Source organism: Vombatus ursinus, unplaced genomic scaffold, assembly GCF_900497805.2.
Source record: "Vombatus ursinus unplaced genomic scaffold, bare-nosed wombat genome assembly UNPS02000255.1, whole genome shotgun sequence".
Classification (NCBI taxonomy): domain Eukaryota; kingdom Metazoa; phylum Chordata; class Mammalia; order Diprotodontia; family Vombatidae; genus Vombatus; species Vombatus ursinus.
The window spans coordinates 788,564-803,832 of record NW_020940033.1 but is presented as its reverse complement, the minus strand read 5'-3'; the positions used below and the strand labels follow the sequence as shown (position 1 = coordinate 803,832).

At 35.3% G+C, this 15,269-nt stretch overlaps 1 protein-coding gene across 1 annotated transcript in view; it reads left to right on the top strand.

Annotated features, from left to right (window-relative positions):
- The window catches only part of LOC114032719 (sperm flagellar protein 2-like), a 222,684-nt gene that overhangs the window by 110,641 nt on the left and 96,774 nt on the right, over positions 1 to 15,269 (top strand). Inside the window, exons 12-17 of the mRNA XM_027848143.1 lie at positions 411 to 541; positions 6,290 to 6,393; positions 6,942 to 7,189; positions 9,842 to 9,953; positions 13,451 to 13,608; positions 14,191 to 14,346. Of these exons, the coding sequence (XP_027703944.1) occupies positions 411 to 541; positions 6,290 to 6,393; positions 6,942 to 7,189; positions 9,842 to 9,953; positions 13,451 to 13,608; positions 14,191 to 14,346 (909 nt within the window). The remainder of the gene's footprint in view (positions 1 to 410; positions 542 to 6,289; positions 6,394 to 6,941; positions 7,190 to 9,841; positions 9,954 to 13,450; positions 13,609 to 14,190; positions 14,347 to 15,269) is intronic.

Genomic DNA, 15,269 nt, shown 5'->3' with positions numbered 1-15,269 from the left:
GTGAAGGATCTTGATTTATGCGTAGGTTTTACCAAACAGCTTTCCCTTTTTTCCAAGTAGTTCTTGGGGAATTAAGAATTGTTTCCTGATAATTTCTGTTCTTGGTTAGTCATAGCTTTACGTGCTGGAAACTTGCTATGCTACTATTCATAATAGAGTAGGTTTTTGCTATAATACCAGTCAGTCTCATTTATGATAAAGGGGGATTAATTACTAATGTACAGAAAGAATCTCCTTTAAAAAGGCAATTTTATTTAGAAGACAATACTGGGGCATAGACCCCAAAGACCCAAAAGACAGTGTTACTAAAACCTAAATGAAGAACTACATGTCTTGCATATAATTGCCACTCAATAAACATTTTTAATTTATTTAATCAAACTAACTCAACATATTCCACTGTATCCTAGCTTTCCATATTGAGATACTTTCTATTGACAAGCTTGTTCAAGAAGCTATTCAGGCTTTCCTTATGAATGAAACAATAGTTGAAGATCCGGTGGATACACAGGAACAGGAAGAGACTGAAAAAGAAATTCCGGCAAGTATAATCCTAACATTTTTTTTTCATATCTAGAACTTTAGAGTTTTAGTGTTGGAAGAGAAATTTCAGATTATTTGGCTATCCTTACATGTTATAGTTATGGAAACACAGGTCTAAAAATTTGAGTTACTTGCTCAAGATTTCACTGCTGATTAATAGCAGTACTAGAACCAAAAATCAGGGCTCCTGCTTATAAAGCCCATACTCTTGCCAGGATACCATCTTGCTTCAAATTAAGTATATTATCTAGTAGTTCTTATAGTCTATTCAAGGACAAATTCTGGAAGGTCCTCCTACATGGAAAGACATGGAGTATAGACTTTGGTAAGAGATAGCAGCTGGTCTGAAGATCAACCTCATTCAGTTTTAGTAAACCATTACCAAAAATTTGGTCAGGAGGTGATGATTATAGATAGTCACGATGACTATTTCCTGAGGCCTAGAGAGGTGGAGCTCTGCCTCAGTGCTATTTGTACCTACATCGATGAAATTATGGATACTTTGAAGTATTGAAGGAAACCCAGGTCTTCTGTGTATATGAGAATTCTGCTATTGAAAGAGAGAAAAGAAGAGAAGTACAGGGGGGAGAGACAGAGAGAGAGGAAGAAAAGGGAGAGGGGGAAGAAGGAAAGAGCGAGAGAGAAGAGAGAAAGAAAGAGAGAGGGGAAGAAAGGGAGAGAAAGACGTTTTTTATTTCTTTGATCATGCTATGATAGCCATTTATTGTTCATATCAAATATTCACAACAAGCATGTCCATCTTTCCTTGTTTTCCTAATGGCTGCCCAAGAGTGATGATCTTTGCACTTTTGATCAAGGGACGTTTGTGATAGGCTAGACTTTTAAAAATATTGTCTATTCCTCAGCCCTAGGCTCCCATGTATATTGCTTATAATAAATTATAATCAAAATCTCTGAATCTCCTTTAATGTCATTAATTTTAGGGATATAATTATATGCATTCTGTCACTCAAGCTTTAAGTTACAGAAAATTGAAATCATTAATCTTATTAAAATTTAAGTAATTTTTTTTTAAAAGGAAACGGCGGCAACTTCAATAACAGCAATTCATACCAAAAAAGATTCTCGTGTAGAAGGTAAAACTCTATTGAATCCATAGAGTGGTTAATGAATGAATGATTAACTGAATGAATAAATGAATGAATGAAACCTTTATTAAGCACTTACTATGTGCTTGGCACTGTCCTTACTTTAAGTAGATGATATTCTAATAAATAGACTATAGGTATAGAGGAATGGTAGGTAGGGAGGGGTGTTTTGGTCTGAGGAGTTATAGTGAAGAATTCTTATATAGGGCAGTTAATTTACATGCCTGTTCTAGAAGCAATACTATTTATTTGATTACTGTGCCAAGAGAAAGAGGTAAAAAGTGTGTGTGGAGGGGGGTGAGTTGTGTGAAGGGGAGCAGGTGTGTACATTGGCCAGCAAATAGCAAAATACCCTGAGTGGATGATTGGCAGGTTGAATGAAATATGAAGGCAAAACATGATCTGGAATCTGGGGCCAGCTGTTTGGGATCTAGGAAGAAAGCTCCAAAGATGAGTAAAAATTAACTTCCCTATGCACGCAGGGCATGGATTCTGGATGTCCACGGTAGAGAGTACTGGTCCATGTGGGAAGAAGAGTATGTAATGTTATTATTGAGGGCAATAATGAATTGGGAGGATTGGCTGGGGAGAGGTGGATGCTTTCAGACAAGGAAAAAGATTCTTATGTCCTCTTTATTCCACTGGGAAATAAAACATAGAAATGCCATTAGGATTTTTTCACCTTCATTTTTCTTTAAATTATTATATATAATTTGTTGAAAAGAAACTTGGGATTTTGGCATCCCAAACTCTAAAGTTTTAGAGAGAGGTCCTGTGATTTGATCTTCTGTTACCCCTGTGGAACCAGTTTAGGAATAGGGCCACTGATTACCATTTCCTTATTCATTTTATATAGGCAGAAAATAAAATCCTATTACTTAAAGCTATGTGAGTAATAGATAACTTACTTTAGAAAAAGAAAATTCAGTTCTTATTTCAGACAAAATAAATTTAGTCTAGCTAGCCCAAAATGTAATATTAACTCTAGTTCGGATCTGCTTCTTCGTCGTTCCGTACCTTTGTAGAATATCTTAGGGAAACTCAGCATTAAAATACAAAACAATTTTGGTATATTAAATAGATTTGTAATTTTCTACCATGCTGTGCAGATTTTAATCATCCCATCATCAGCATCGTCAGATGGAACAGAAAGCATTTATTGCATGCCAATCATCATGCTAAGCACTTGGGTATACAAGTAGAAAAGCAAGACAGTCCCTGATCTCAAGAAACTTATAGCTTCATTAAAGGAGACAACACACACATACATGTATATGTGTGTATATGTTTGTATATGTGCATGTGAGTTCAGCTACAGGTCAGATGGCAAAGTTCAGGTGTCTAGAAGGCACAACAGCAAAGCAGATGGTAAAGACAAATGTACTACCATGTTATCAAAAGGATTGTAGTTGATGGCTCATTATTCACTATCATTTTCAGCATAGAATTAAATATTAAGTTTAGTCTTGGGTACCATTCCCAAGGTGGCTTGGTCTTTGCATCTTTCCCTGGGGCAATCTTGTGTTCTTTTTTTCCCATTGCATTGGTACTTAAAATCTAGCTCTAATATTAAAAACTTGAAAACTGTAATTTTTTACTTGGACAGAATTGTATTTAACTCGAATCCTACAAACCTCTTTCCTAAAATCAATCATAAAGAAAAACCTGCATGACTACTTCTTCTTAAGTTTCAGAGTGGTTTGTGCATATGTTCATTGCCCATAGACTTGTAGGATGAGTGAATCATTTAGGTTTTTTTTTCTTCTAAATACTTGGGCCAAAATCCAAAAAATTCAAAAACTGAAAATAAACAAATAGACAGTAAGCATTAAATTAAAAACAACAACAACAACATCAAAGGTCAGGGTAACATGAGAAAGGCTGCCAGTCACTATAATGAGTGGTTTTACTATTACAGTTTCATGAGCATTTGAAGCAATAAATATTTCAAATATACAGAATGGCTTCCTCCATATAATGGCAAATGTATATATTTAGTTGTTAGTTATAAATGTTACAGAAGAACTGTTCTGACCATTTCTCCTGTCCCTAGATGATGACCTTGGTGAATCATTTTCAATCCAGGTTGTGAAAGCAAGCAGTATAGCACGAGTAAGTAATGCAATCTGATTTTGACCTTGAAAGTCCCCAAGGAAATCATCAAGTAGAGTACTCTTCTCTCATCTTTCCTTTTAAATAGAATGAAAATTTGCCAGCCACTAAAGATGCTTTATTAAACCTCCCATTACCTATTAGTATACAGGTAACAAAATAAATATAATTACTATTATTTATAATTCAGTAAAATTGTTATTGAACTTTATCAAAATGGGTATGCAGATATTTGGAATATATTGTTGAGTGGTAAAAATTATATATTTTCTCCCTTTTTTTCTCTTTTCATATTTTGACTGTGATCATGTTTGCCTTCCACATCCCCTTTATTTTTCCACCTGGCAGAATTTATTCTTAAATAACTCTAACTACAGAAAATTGTATTTATATCGTAATAATTTTCTATAATTATTTTCTTTTTGATCATTTTACTAAAGCTGCCTAAGTATTACGGACCTGCCACATATATACCTATATTAAGGAAGTTTAGTCATACTTTTCTTCTACCTTAGTACTTTTATTCTTCACCATAAGACAAACTTTCTAAGTGTTCTGGATTTCAAAACTTCTTCACGGGAGTTTTGAGAGGCAGCCTGGTGGAGAAACAGAATTGGCTTCAAAGTCTGTCTCTGACATAAATTGACTGAGTGACATTGGGCTGGGCGAATCACTTAATGCCTCAGGGCTCTAATCTCCAGGCAACTTTCTAAAACTATAAGTTCAGAGAAAGTGCCAAGAGGAAAAGGATGTTCCCTCTATTTCCCTATGCCAATGAAGTCACAGGCTCACACCTATCCAAATCCTATCCCTAAAGCCTCACACATTTATTTGTTCAAATGATCTGTTCTCCAAGTAGATTTTCACAGTAAAATATGTTTTCCAAAGCCAAAGACTACTTACTTTAGACATCTCACAAATATATGTTCTTGGAAATACTACTACTGCTGCTACTACTACTACTACTACTACTAATAATAATAATTATTATTATTATTATTATTATTATTATTATTGATGATTAGCTATGATTGAATGGCAATTATTATTATTACAGGATTTATAGTGTTTTAAGGTTTACAAAGCATATTACAAATATTATCCCGTTGTATTTCCAGAACAATGCTTGCAGGTAGGTGCTATAATAGAATTGAGCATCTTAATGACTTAGTGCAAATATATCCCACCTGGCAGAAAAATATCTCAAAATTCATAGCCTGTTGATGGAACATCAGTAAAATCATCATTATTTATATAGAAAACTATGTTTCCTCCTCTGGCTTTGAAGACATTAGTTCTCTCAATTGTTCATTACCTCATAAACGTATAAAACACACCTAATCTATTTTGAATCACATCTTATTTTTTGGACTGAAACTAAGCTTTTTTATCCTATAATTTACTTTTTTGTTAATTTTAAATAATATTAATAAATTAATAAAAAGAAGTTGTTATTATAAGTGTTTGGGATGGTAGCCTTTCATATAATGATTACAACTGTCACCTATTCATCTGTCTACTTATAAGTAAACGTTAATTATATAACTTTAGGGAGTTATTTTATTGAAATGTAATGTTGATTTTAAAAATATGTTCCATTTTGTGTTATTGGTGTGACTGCTAGGCATGTATCCATCAGTTCTTATAGGAGTCTTTTATACAACTCAGAGACCACAGATTATAGATGACTGCCTCAACATAGCACTGTAAGACCAAGGATTTTATTAGTATTAGAAACTTCTAGAAAACAAGAATGATATCTTTCATGTCTTTGTATCCCTTATATCCTTGCAGAAAGCAGGCACCCAGTCAATATTTATTGAATGAATGAGTTTCTCACAAGTGAAGTTGAAGTTCTAAAATTCTTATTTAAGACTTGTTCTTCCCGGTGTTAGCTAGTTCTCCTGAAATACCTTCAGAGTAAAGGTTTCATCAAATGGAACCAAGATGCCCTAGAATGATTAGGGCATTTTCATGCTAATCCATCCTCTTCACCAATATTCCTGGCCTACATTTCAATTCATTGAACTAATTAACAACCTAAAGTAAAACTCAGTACTTACTCAAAGAAAATTATAGTAGAAGTGTTAATGCAAAAATGATACCAAATGAACACATGATTCTGGGTCATTGAATAAGCCCAGATAGACTGGGAAGATAATAAGCTCTCAGAACAGTTTTCCCCTAAAATCTTCCTGCTTTGGCTAAGGAGACACAGCCTAATTCAGTAGTAGACTGGATTAAAAAAAAAACTTATGATCTATGAGCCATGGAATTCCTATCATTTTCATGATCTCTTTTATGAATCCTTCAAAAAATTTACTTTTTAGAAACTAAGCCTGACCATGGGTAAGTTTCTTATAATTACCAAATTATATTCTCATAATTACTAAATTTCTTTTAGATTTTATAGCTACTTCTTAATGAGATGCAATCATTTCAACCATTGCAATATTGTTACACCAAACTTTGGAGGTGTATTTTTGGTTACATGTACTATAGGTCTTAATTGCTTGTTTCCACAGCTTAGTAACCGTGCTCAACTTGGTGCAAAATGTGAAAGGTTGCTGAAGAAAGGAAGAAGTATCCCCGATCTACTGCTAATTCAAATCATGGTGGATGCCATTAAGTATGAATTATCTTCTTTTGTTCTGTCTTTAATACATTTAGAAGCTTATTTAATTATGGATAGTTCAAGTACCTTCTACTAGAGTCCTACTCTGATGACTGGCACAGTTTAGCATATGGGGACCCATGAGCTCAGGCACATACTGCCACACTGAACTTCAAGCATATATTTCATAATAGTTTAGCTTAAAAAAAAAGATGGCTTGTTCATGAGTAGTGAGAGATAAGTCTGGAAAGGTAAGAAAAAGACCCATTTAGAATTCAAAGCTAAAGAGTTTGGACTTGATCATGAAGAAGTAGCCACTGAAGGTTTTTTTTTTTAACACAGTAGTGATGTGATAGCAACAGTGTTTTAGGAAGATTAATCTGGTTTGCTATAAAATTGAAATATATGTCATGAGGTTTTCCTAGCTTTTTATTACACTATATTATTCTGATTGCACCCGATTTAACCCCCCAAAAGACAACAATCAGCCTTTTAGTATTATGGTCATGATTAGTTTTATTCTTTCCTAAATATTAGCAATTTCATGTTCTTTCAAACTTTAGTCAAGTACCAATAGAAAAAGGATGGATCTTGGATGGTTTTCCAATGACAGTAACTCAAGCAAAACTTCTTGAGGAAGCCCTTACAGGGTTCAATCCTGACCAACAAGAACATGAGGGAAAGAATTACAAAAAATCAACGTTGGTATATGATCCGACAGCTCCCAAAGACCCCCCTCCTCCCCCACCTGCACTTGATTTTGCTATGTTGCTGGATATAACTGATACGATGGTGCTGAATCGTGTGATGGGTAAGTTGAACAGTTCATGAAAGAAATTTTATAGAGCTTTGTAGCATTTATGCATTGAAAAGCTGAATGAAGTGTGACCATTTACTTCATGAAATAAATTTCAATGTTTTTTTTTAAATCTTGAACCACCCAACTCTAACTCTTTTACCATGACTATTACTGTTCAGCCCTATAGCCCTAGACTCCATACATTGATGGCATCTATCATGAGAAGCTGGTAATGAAAATCCCTGCCAACTTTCTCTCATATGAGCCCCCACAAAAATAATTTGCTTAAAAGATGCTCTCTTAACATTATTTATGTAATTATAAAAATAGTTTATGTTTGCCTAGCACTTTAGGCTTACAGAGCACATGATGTGCATTGTGTAATTTGATTCTCACAACAACCTACACCTTCTGACTCTAAATCAGAAGTGTTCCCAGTACACTGAACTGTTTTAATTTGGATGAGTATCACAACTGAGACACTTTCATATCATGCCAACACATTTCTGTGGTGTCACCCTGACTAAAACCATGGACTATCTTATTGATATAAGCAAGATTTCACCCCATTTTTCTTCTGGCTACTGTATTTTTGTTTTAGCTCTGTGAAATGGTTTTCAAATTAGCTAAGGTTCCCACTCAACCTTCTGTCATAGATGAGGCTATTGGGAACATCCACATGGCAATGCTTAGCTACTGCTTACCATCCATCAGTTTTCTCTTGCCCTTGATACATGATCAACCCATCCTCCCTTCCAGCCGTGTTTTTTTTCTGCTGCTTCTTGTGCATAATTCTCCATTATTCAACTTTACTGTCAGGATATAATCTTTTGCTGGCCCACAAATTAAATTCTTGGAGACTCTGATATTTCGTGAGTTATAACTATTCACTATAATCATCAGAATATTGATCTTAAAAAGATGATCTTTTGTTTCAGAAATAAGTAATATCCCCAATTCTAAAGAAATCTCTCTTTTGAGTGTTTGGATGCAGGAACATGAGGAAAGGAAGTATAGTAATATGTGTCAATGTGCATACTTGTACATATGCATATATTAATAATTAATGGATTCTGCTAGTGAAAATAATAATAAAACTCCATGGAAGGTAGCCTCTATGTGTAATATACATATAATGTGGTTGTAAAGGCCATTAACTTGAGGGAAGAGATCAATCTTGGGCTTGCACTGAACAGAAGTCCAGGTTTGGAGGAAAATTTGGGAACAATACAATTATTTAGTTCTTTAAGGTGTAGATGGAAGCCTTGCTCCCAAAATAAAATATTACTTTATTTTCTGGAGTTGAAAGAGAAGAATCGAAGTGGCTCTGATTTACTGGCAAAGTCGCTAGCCTCACTTTCTTCTCCAGTACTATCTGGGTCCAGTGGCCATATATCTATCAGGACAGCGGGAGATGGCCCAGGATACAGAGCTAGATATTTGGAGCTATGATAAGAGATAGTATTCTTTCTAGTATCGTGCAGTGATGCTTTTATCTGAGTGACAATATTGTTTCTTCACTTTCCAAAGAAGTCTAATGCAGTAGGATATAGGATGGAAGGGGTTTTGACAAGTCTTTTAGTTCATTGACTACCTTCTTTCTAGACAGGATTCCCCTATGACATCCCAAGTAGGTGAAAATCTGTGCTTCTTAAAGGCCTGTAGAGAAGAAGCTTTCTTAATCTTCTTCACCACCCATTTGAATGTTAATAACCCTAATGTGCAGAAGTTATCCTTCATTGTAAACATCCTAGATGCATTATGCTGTAGTTTGGACCCATTTCCTCTTGCCATTTCCTAAATGGAGATAGAAATAGAAAATAGCTGACCAATGTGGTCTGTTATGGGACATTTACATCCATCATACTGCTGAAACTGTCTAAATATGGTGTTTCCCTCATTAGAATGTGAGCTCCTTGAGGGTGGGGACTGTCTTATTTTCCTCTTTGTAGCCTCACTGTTTAGCCCAGTGCTTCATACATAGAAAATACTAAAGAAATGCTTTATTCATTCATTCAGTCAAAGAATTCTTTATCTACTTGAACATTATTATTTTATCATCATTCAGCCTTTTCTTCAACATGCTAAATATTTGTAATTCCTTTAACCACTCCTCAAGTTTTTCCAACTTAAGTCTCTCCTCTGAACTCTATGTTCCTTACATTTTGTGTGCTCATTAGTTCAGAGGGATTACATTCAACCTTTCATGCTCTGTTTTTATTCCCATTTTAATCCCATTATCATGTTTCTTCTCTAAAATATAGAGTTGATTTTTTCTAACCATTAATCAGCCTTTTCTTCACTAGGATCCTGTATTATTTTTCAGCTTTACTTTCCTTTTCTGAATATATGCAGCTTTTTTAATTTTTCCTTTTTAGTTAGCTATCCTATCCTGTATCTCAATTTAATCTTGGTTTTTCAACCAGTTTTCACCTTTACCCGAGGAAATTTCAAGTTGTGATTCTTTTGTCCAATGAGCAAACTAATTTGACAAGTTCTATTCCACCTTCTTAGTGATTGATAAAAATGTTGTCTAGTTCTGGGCAAGGACTAACTGGTGTCTGATTATCATTTTAGACAGCCATTTGTTTTGGCAGGTAGTAGGAATGCTAGGCTTTTATGTTAAGCTTTTTAACATTTTACAATGAAAGAATTTTCATACAGGAGGGGAAAAAGGTACCCCAGAAACAACTTTTGGACAAAGCAATAAAAGTCCAGAATCAGTTTCTGAAGATCGAGAAAAGACTGAGCTCTTGAGGGATCAGATACAACACAGGTCAGTTTAATACTAGTTTCCCTTCTTTTATTTATTATTGATCCAGTACTTAGATAAATGGAATTGCAGCTATTTTGGAATTACCAAAATTTGGGAGAAAATGCATTGATATAAATATTTACTTTTTTTATTCTAAAACAAAAATGGGGTATTACCTGAGAAAATTCACCAACTCAAAGGACAAGTTTCCACCAGGAAATGACTCTTCCTAGTTCAAAGTATTCTCTGGACCCATAGCCCTGAAAACCCTAACTTATGAGCTCCTACTGATGTGTTTACTTTTTGTTTAGTCAATCAGAGGACACATAAGTAGATCATAACAAAGGCATTTAATGAAATTGTATAATTTTTTAGAAGTAGCAACCTTTTAACCTGGAGGACACACTTCCTATACACACAGCAGCGGTGGGAAAAGCTGCACACACAAGAAACACATATGGATAAGGCACGGATATTGAGGGGAGTACGTTAGGAAACATGTGGCATTCTTTGAAGGAAAACTCGTGCTTCTCACACGACAGGATAGAAGATGACTTCTCCTGATATCATCACGCTGCTCCCCTGCTAATTGTACTCTCTGGAGGGTGCTGCTTTGGGGACCATATAGTGTCCACCAGATGCAGCTCAGATGATCATTACTTCCTAGGACATGTAGGCTTTACTAGATATTGAATGGCTGACTACTGTTCCTCTTCTGGCTCAAATGTGGTCCCTGGCTATCTCTTTCTCAAGGAAAAAGCGAGTGCTGCCGTGCTTTGGCAGCATAAATACCATAGGCTTTGTCTCCTTTAGAAAAGGCAGACATCCGTGCCCAAGAGCCAGCAAACACCTCCTCTGTCTTTTTCATTTAGGCTCTTGGCTGCTGAATTCCATTCATCTGTCAGCAAAAGCTTCTCAGCCCTGGGCACTAAAGTCTTTAGAATAAACACTCAAGTCCTCCCAGTTAGCTAATGTTCTTGGATTTAGTTTTTTTTTTTCTTTTCCTTTGGACTCCTCTTCCTTCTTCCAGAGTCATGGGCACCTCTGTCTCACCCTTGATTATAGAGAATATGCTATGTAATATCCAATTTTCAATCTATGAAGGATAGGCTACGTGGGTACTTGCTAATAATTACCAAATAGCTATGGGATTCAGAGTTCTCCAGTTTTCAAACCCTAAATCTCTCCCATTCTCTAATATCCATTATCCCATGTAGATAAAGGATAGAGAAAGTCAGAGAGACAAAGCCGAGATTGAGGTCTTTGCTATCTTTGCTTAAACATACTCCTGGCCTTTTTGTATGCAAACATGACCTACAAAGGCTTAAAGTTACAACAGTAACTTTTATAAATAACTGATATATCATATACTAAACTTTATGTGTAAGTATTATATCTCTGAATTTAAAATAAGTAAAAATTAAGTACATTAAATTTGTTCAATTCATGCTTTGGTAGGTAGGGTCCTTGCTGAGGAGTAAGAATTTACATGGAAAATAATTGAACATTCATCAGACCAAACTTTGAAATTTCTTACATTTAGGATAATTTTCATTACATGAAATCAAAAAGGTTTTGCACAAACAAAATCAATGCTGCCAAGAACTAAAAAGAAGAAAAAAACAGCAAAGGGAGGAGATTTACAGCGAATTTCTGTAATAAAGGCCTCATTTCTCACACATATAGGGAACTCAGTCAAACTTATAAAAATAAGAGGTAAATGTTGATAAGTGGTCAAAGGATATAAATAGCTAGTTTTCAGACAAAGAAAAAGAGATATCTGTAGTCATTCAAAAATATTCTAAATCAGTATTAATTAGAGAAATGCAAATTAAAACAGTTCTGAGGTACCTCCTCATACCTCTCAGATTGGCTAACATGACAGAAAAGGAAAATGACAAATAGTGGAGGGGATGTGGAAAAGCAAGGCGCTATTGGTAAAGTTGTGAAACCTTCCAGCTATTCTGGAGAACAATTTGAAACTATGCCCAAAGAGCTATAAAACTGTGCATATTCTTTGACTCAGCAATACCACTGCTAGGTCTATATCCCAAAGAGATCAAAGAAAAAGGAAAAGGACCTATTGGTACAAAAAGATTTATAGGAGCTCTTTTTGTGGTGGCAAAGAAATAAAAATTGAGAGGCTACTCATAATTGGGGAATGGTTGAATAGGTTGTGGTATATGATTATGATAGAATACCATTAGGCTATAAGAAATGATGAGGAAGATGGTTTTAGAAAGATCTGGTAAGACATATATGAACTGATGCTAAATGAAGTGAGTACCACTAGGAGAACGTTGTGCACTCTAATAGAATGTTGTAACAATAATCACCTGTGTAAGACTTAGCTGCTCTGATTAATAAAATGATCCAATACAGTTCCAAAGGAGTCATGCTTAAAAATTTTATCTACCCCAGAAAGAGAACTGGCAAACTCCGAGTATAGATTGAAGCATACTTTTTTCACTTTATTTTTCTTGCTTTTTATTTTTTTTTTTGCAACATGGCTAATATGGAAATATATTTTGCATGACTTCATATTGACATTATTGACAATCGACATCATGTTGCTTGCCTTTTCAATGGGTGGGGGATAAGCTGGAGGAAGGGAGAGGATTTAGAACTAAAAACCTTTCTAAATGAATTGATTTTTACATAGATATGTCTCACATTTAATTAACATAATAATTTGAAGTGTTTAAACATTGTATTATTTTTATTTAATTATTTTTATTTAATTGGGACTTTGTTTCCCTAAAAAAAACAGGAGCTGTAGATGAAATCAGTTCCATTTAACCACACCCCCTAGATACACCCTTAAAGCTAAAAAGAATGAGTTAGTCTATATAAGAATCATTTGAACTACATTCAGACCGTCCATTCTCATGAAAACAAAATAGTTCCCAGAATTGTTCCAGGCCCTCAGTTTTCGGTAAGCTGAGTTCATCTACACAATAGCCCAATAGTATCTGCTACTTCCCAGGTCTCTATTTACAACAAAACATTATATGCAACACCATGTAATAAAGAGAGAACTGAACTACTCTGATAAGTCTGATGGTGTTGGTGTAGCTCAGAGTAGTACTTAGAAGATTTCTGCCCATGTGTATAGACAAAGTCTATGCCACTTCCTTGGATTTTTACTTAGCTATGAATAAAATGATCAAACCATGTTTGAAATGGTGGAAAAGTTCTAATTGTGTCTTTTCCATGTAAATATTTCTCAAAAGTATGAAAAAGAAATATATCACAAGAATACTGGCCTTGATCATTTAAATGCATTGTTTCTAACAGTGTTGCTCATGTATATGTATATAGATATGAACATGTATACGTCTATTGCTTTGATGTGAGCATTTCTTTTAGCTTCATATAATTGACTTTTTAGGGTTTTTTTTCAGGTTAAACAATTTTATTAGTGCTCATTTCACCTTACTCTTTTTTTTTAAAAAGCTGCAAAATGTAACTTAAAGATTATTCAACAAATTGATAACACTGATCTTTTGATGTTGCAGAATTTTAGGTTTCTTGGACAACTGGCCAGAATTGGAGAAATGGTTTTCAGAAAAACAAGACATTCTAATCAAAGTCAATGCAGAAGTAGATAAAAGGACTTTAGCCACAAAAATACAAGAGTATTTTATTGCTGAATTGAGGAAAAAAGAGGCTAAAGGTAATTGTCACATTTTAGGACATTATATTAGACCTCAGATGTCTTACCAGGGCTAAGAAAGCACAGTGAGACCATCCCCTTATTATCTCTGGAAACTATGTGTCTCTTAATGGAGTCCAAGATGGCATTAGCTTTTCTTGACCACCATATCATGCCCTGACACTCATTTCCATCTTGACAGATGTCCAAGAAAGAGCTGACTTTGGCTTTGTCCCAACAAAGGAGTCACCTTGAAAAGGTGGAATCAATATCTCCTTGAGTCTTATAAGCCCATAGAGTGGGATGCTTGCTCTTCCTGGCTGATTTGCCAGTCTTCTTTGTCACAGTCCCCAGTGACCTAGATACAGAAAGACCAGTTAGAAGCCATCGATCACTTACGTCCCTCAGCAAGGATCCAGAGTGCATGTACCTCTCCACAGAACCAAAGACTGCGTATCCAACTCCACTGGAAGTGCCACAGTCTAGTAGATTAGTGGATTTCCCAGTTCACCCTGACATATATGTTTATAATTGTTTTAGTTTGAATACTGTGAGCCTGTACCACTTAATAAAAACATTTTCTATCTGTCTTTTTTTTTCAAGTTAAAAAGAAACTAGAAGAACAGGAAGCTGAGAGGAAAAAGAAAGAAGAAGCCCCCCCACCCGAACCTCCACCTCCACCTCCCCCTGAACCAGAGGAAGACAAGGAAGAGTCTCCAAAGGGGGCACAAGGGAAAGGTGGAAAAGGGAAAGCTTCAGGTGACTGATGGAATGACTTATAATCCTGATTTTTCATATGTCTTATTAGGTTTGGAGATAAAATCTAAAGTACAGTAATAGCCCACTAACCAAAGCCATGCTTCTGACAGCCTCAGCCATCTCAACCACAAACCCAAAGTGGCAAAGCCCAGGCACTCTTATTCAGTTCAGCAGTCATGGTGGTGGCACCTTGCTGACATAGGACAATGTGTAAAATTAGGCAGCTGACTAGAAACAGCAGTGCAGACAGCATAACCAGTCCAAGAAGAGGGAGGAGACAAAGAGATTATAAGAAGTAGGCAGAAAAATTCCAACAGTCTGATCACTTGGGGATATGTAACGAAAAGGCAAGTAGTGCTTCACAACTTAATGAGGGCATTAGTGTGTTATAGCCCAGTATAATAACTGATGTTTGTAATGACCCTTAGTTCTCGAAAAAAAAGTTAGATGGTGTTAAGTCTAATGTTTAATAAGTTAGGGGAGTGATATATATTAGAAAGATTTCTACCAAAATGGTCTTTAAAATTATTTTTGATGCTTAAAGTTTTCAGTAAACTTGAAAATTTGCTTTTATTCATCCATTTACACTTGAAAATTTGCTTTTATTCATCCATTAACCAATCAAATTATGAATAGATGCCTAACATGTTTAAAGGGAGTCATGGCAGAATAAACTGAGTGCTGTACTGAGTCAGAAGGATCTGGGTTTAGCTCCCACCTCTGACACTTACTAGATGTACGACCATGGGCCAGTTACATAAACTCTCTGAACCTCCAAGTACATTTCAAGACTTATTGACTGAATTAGGATCTACTTTGGGAGAGAGGGTCTTCACAAATGTGAAACCACAGATCCTGGACAAAATGGCATAATTTAAAAGAACTGTAATAAGCACTGGGCAGGTACAAAAATAATTAATGTA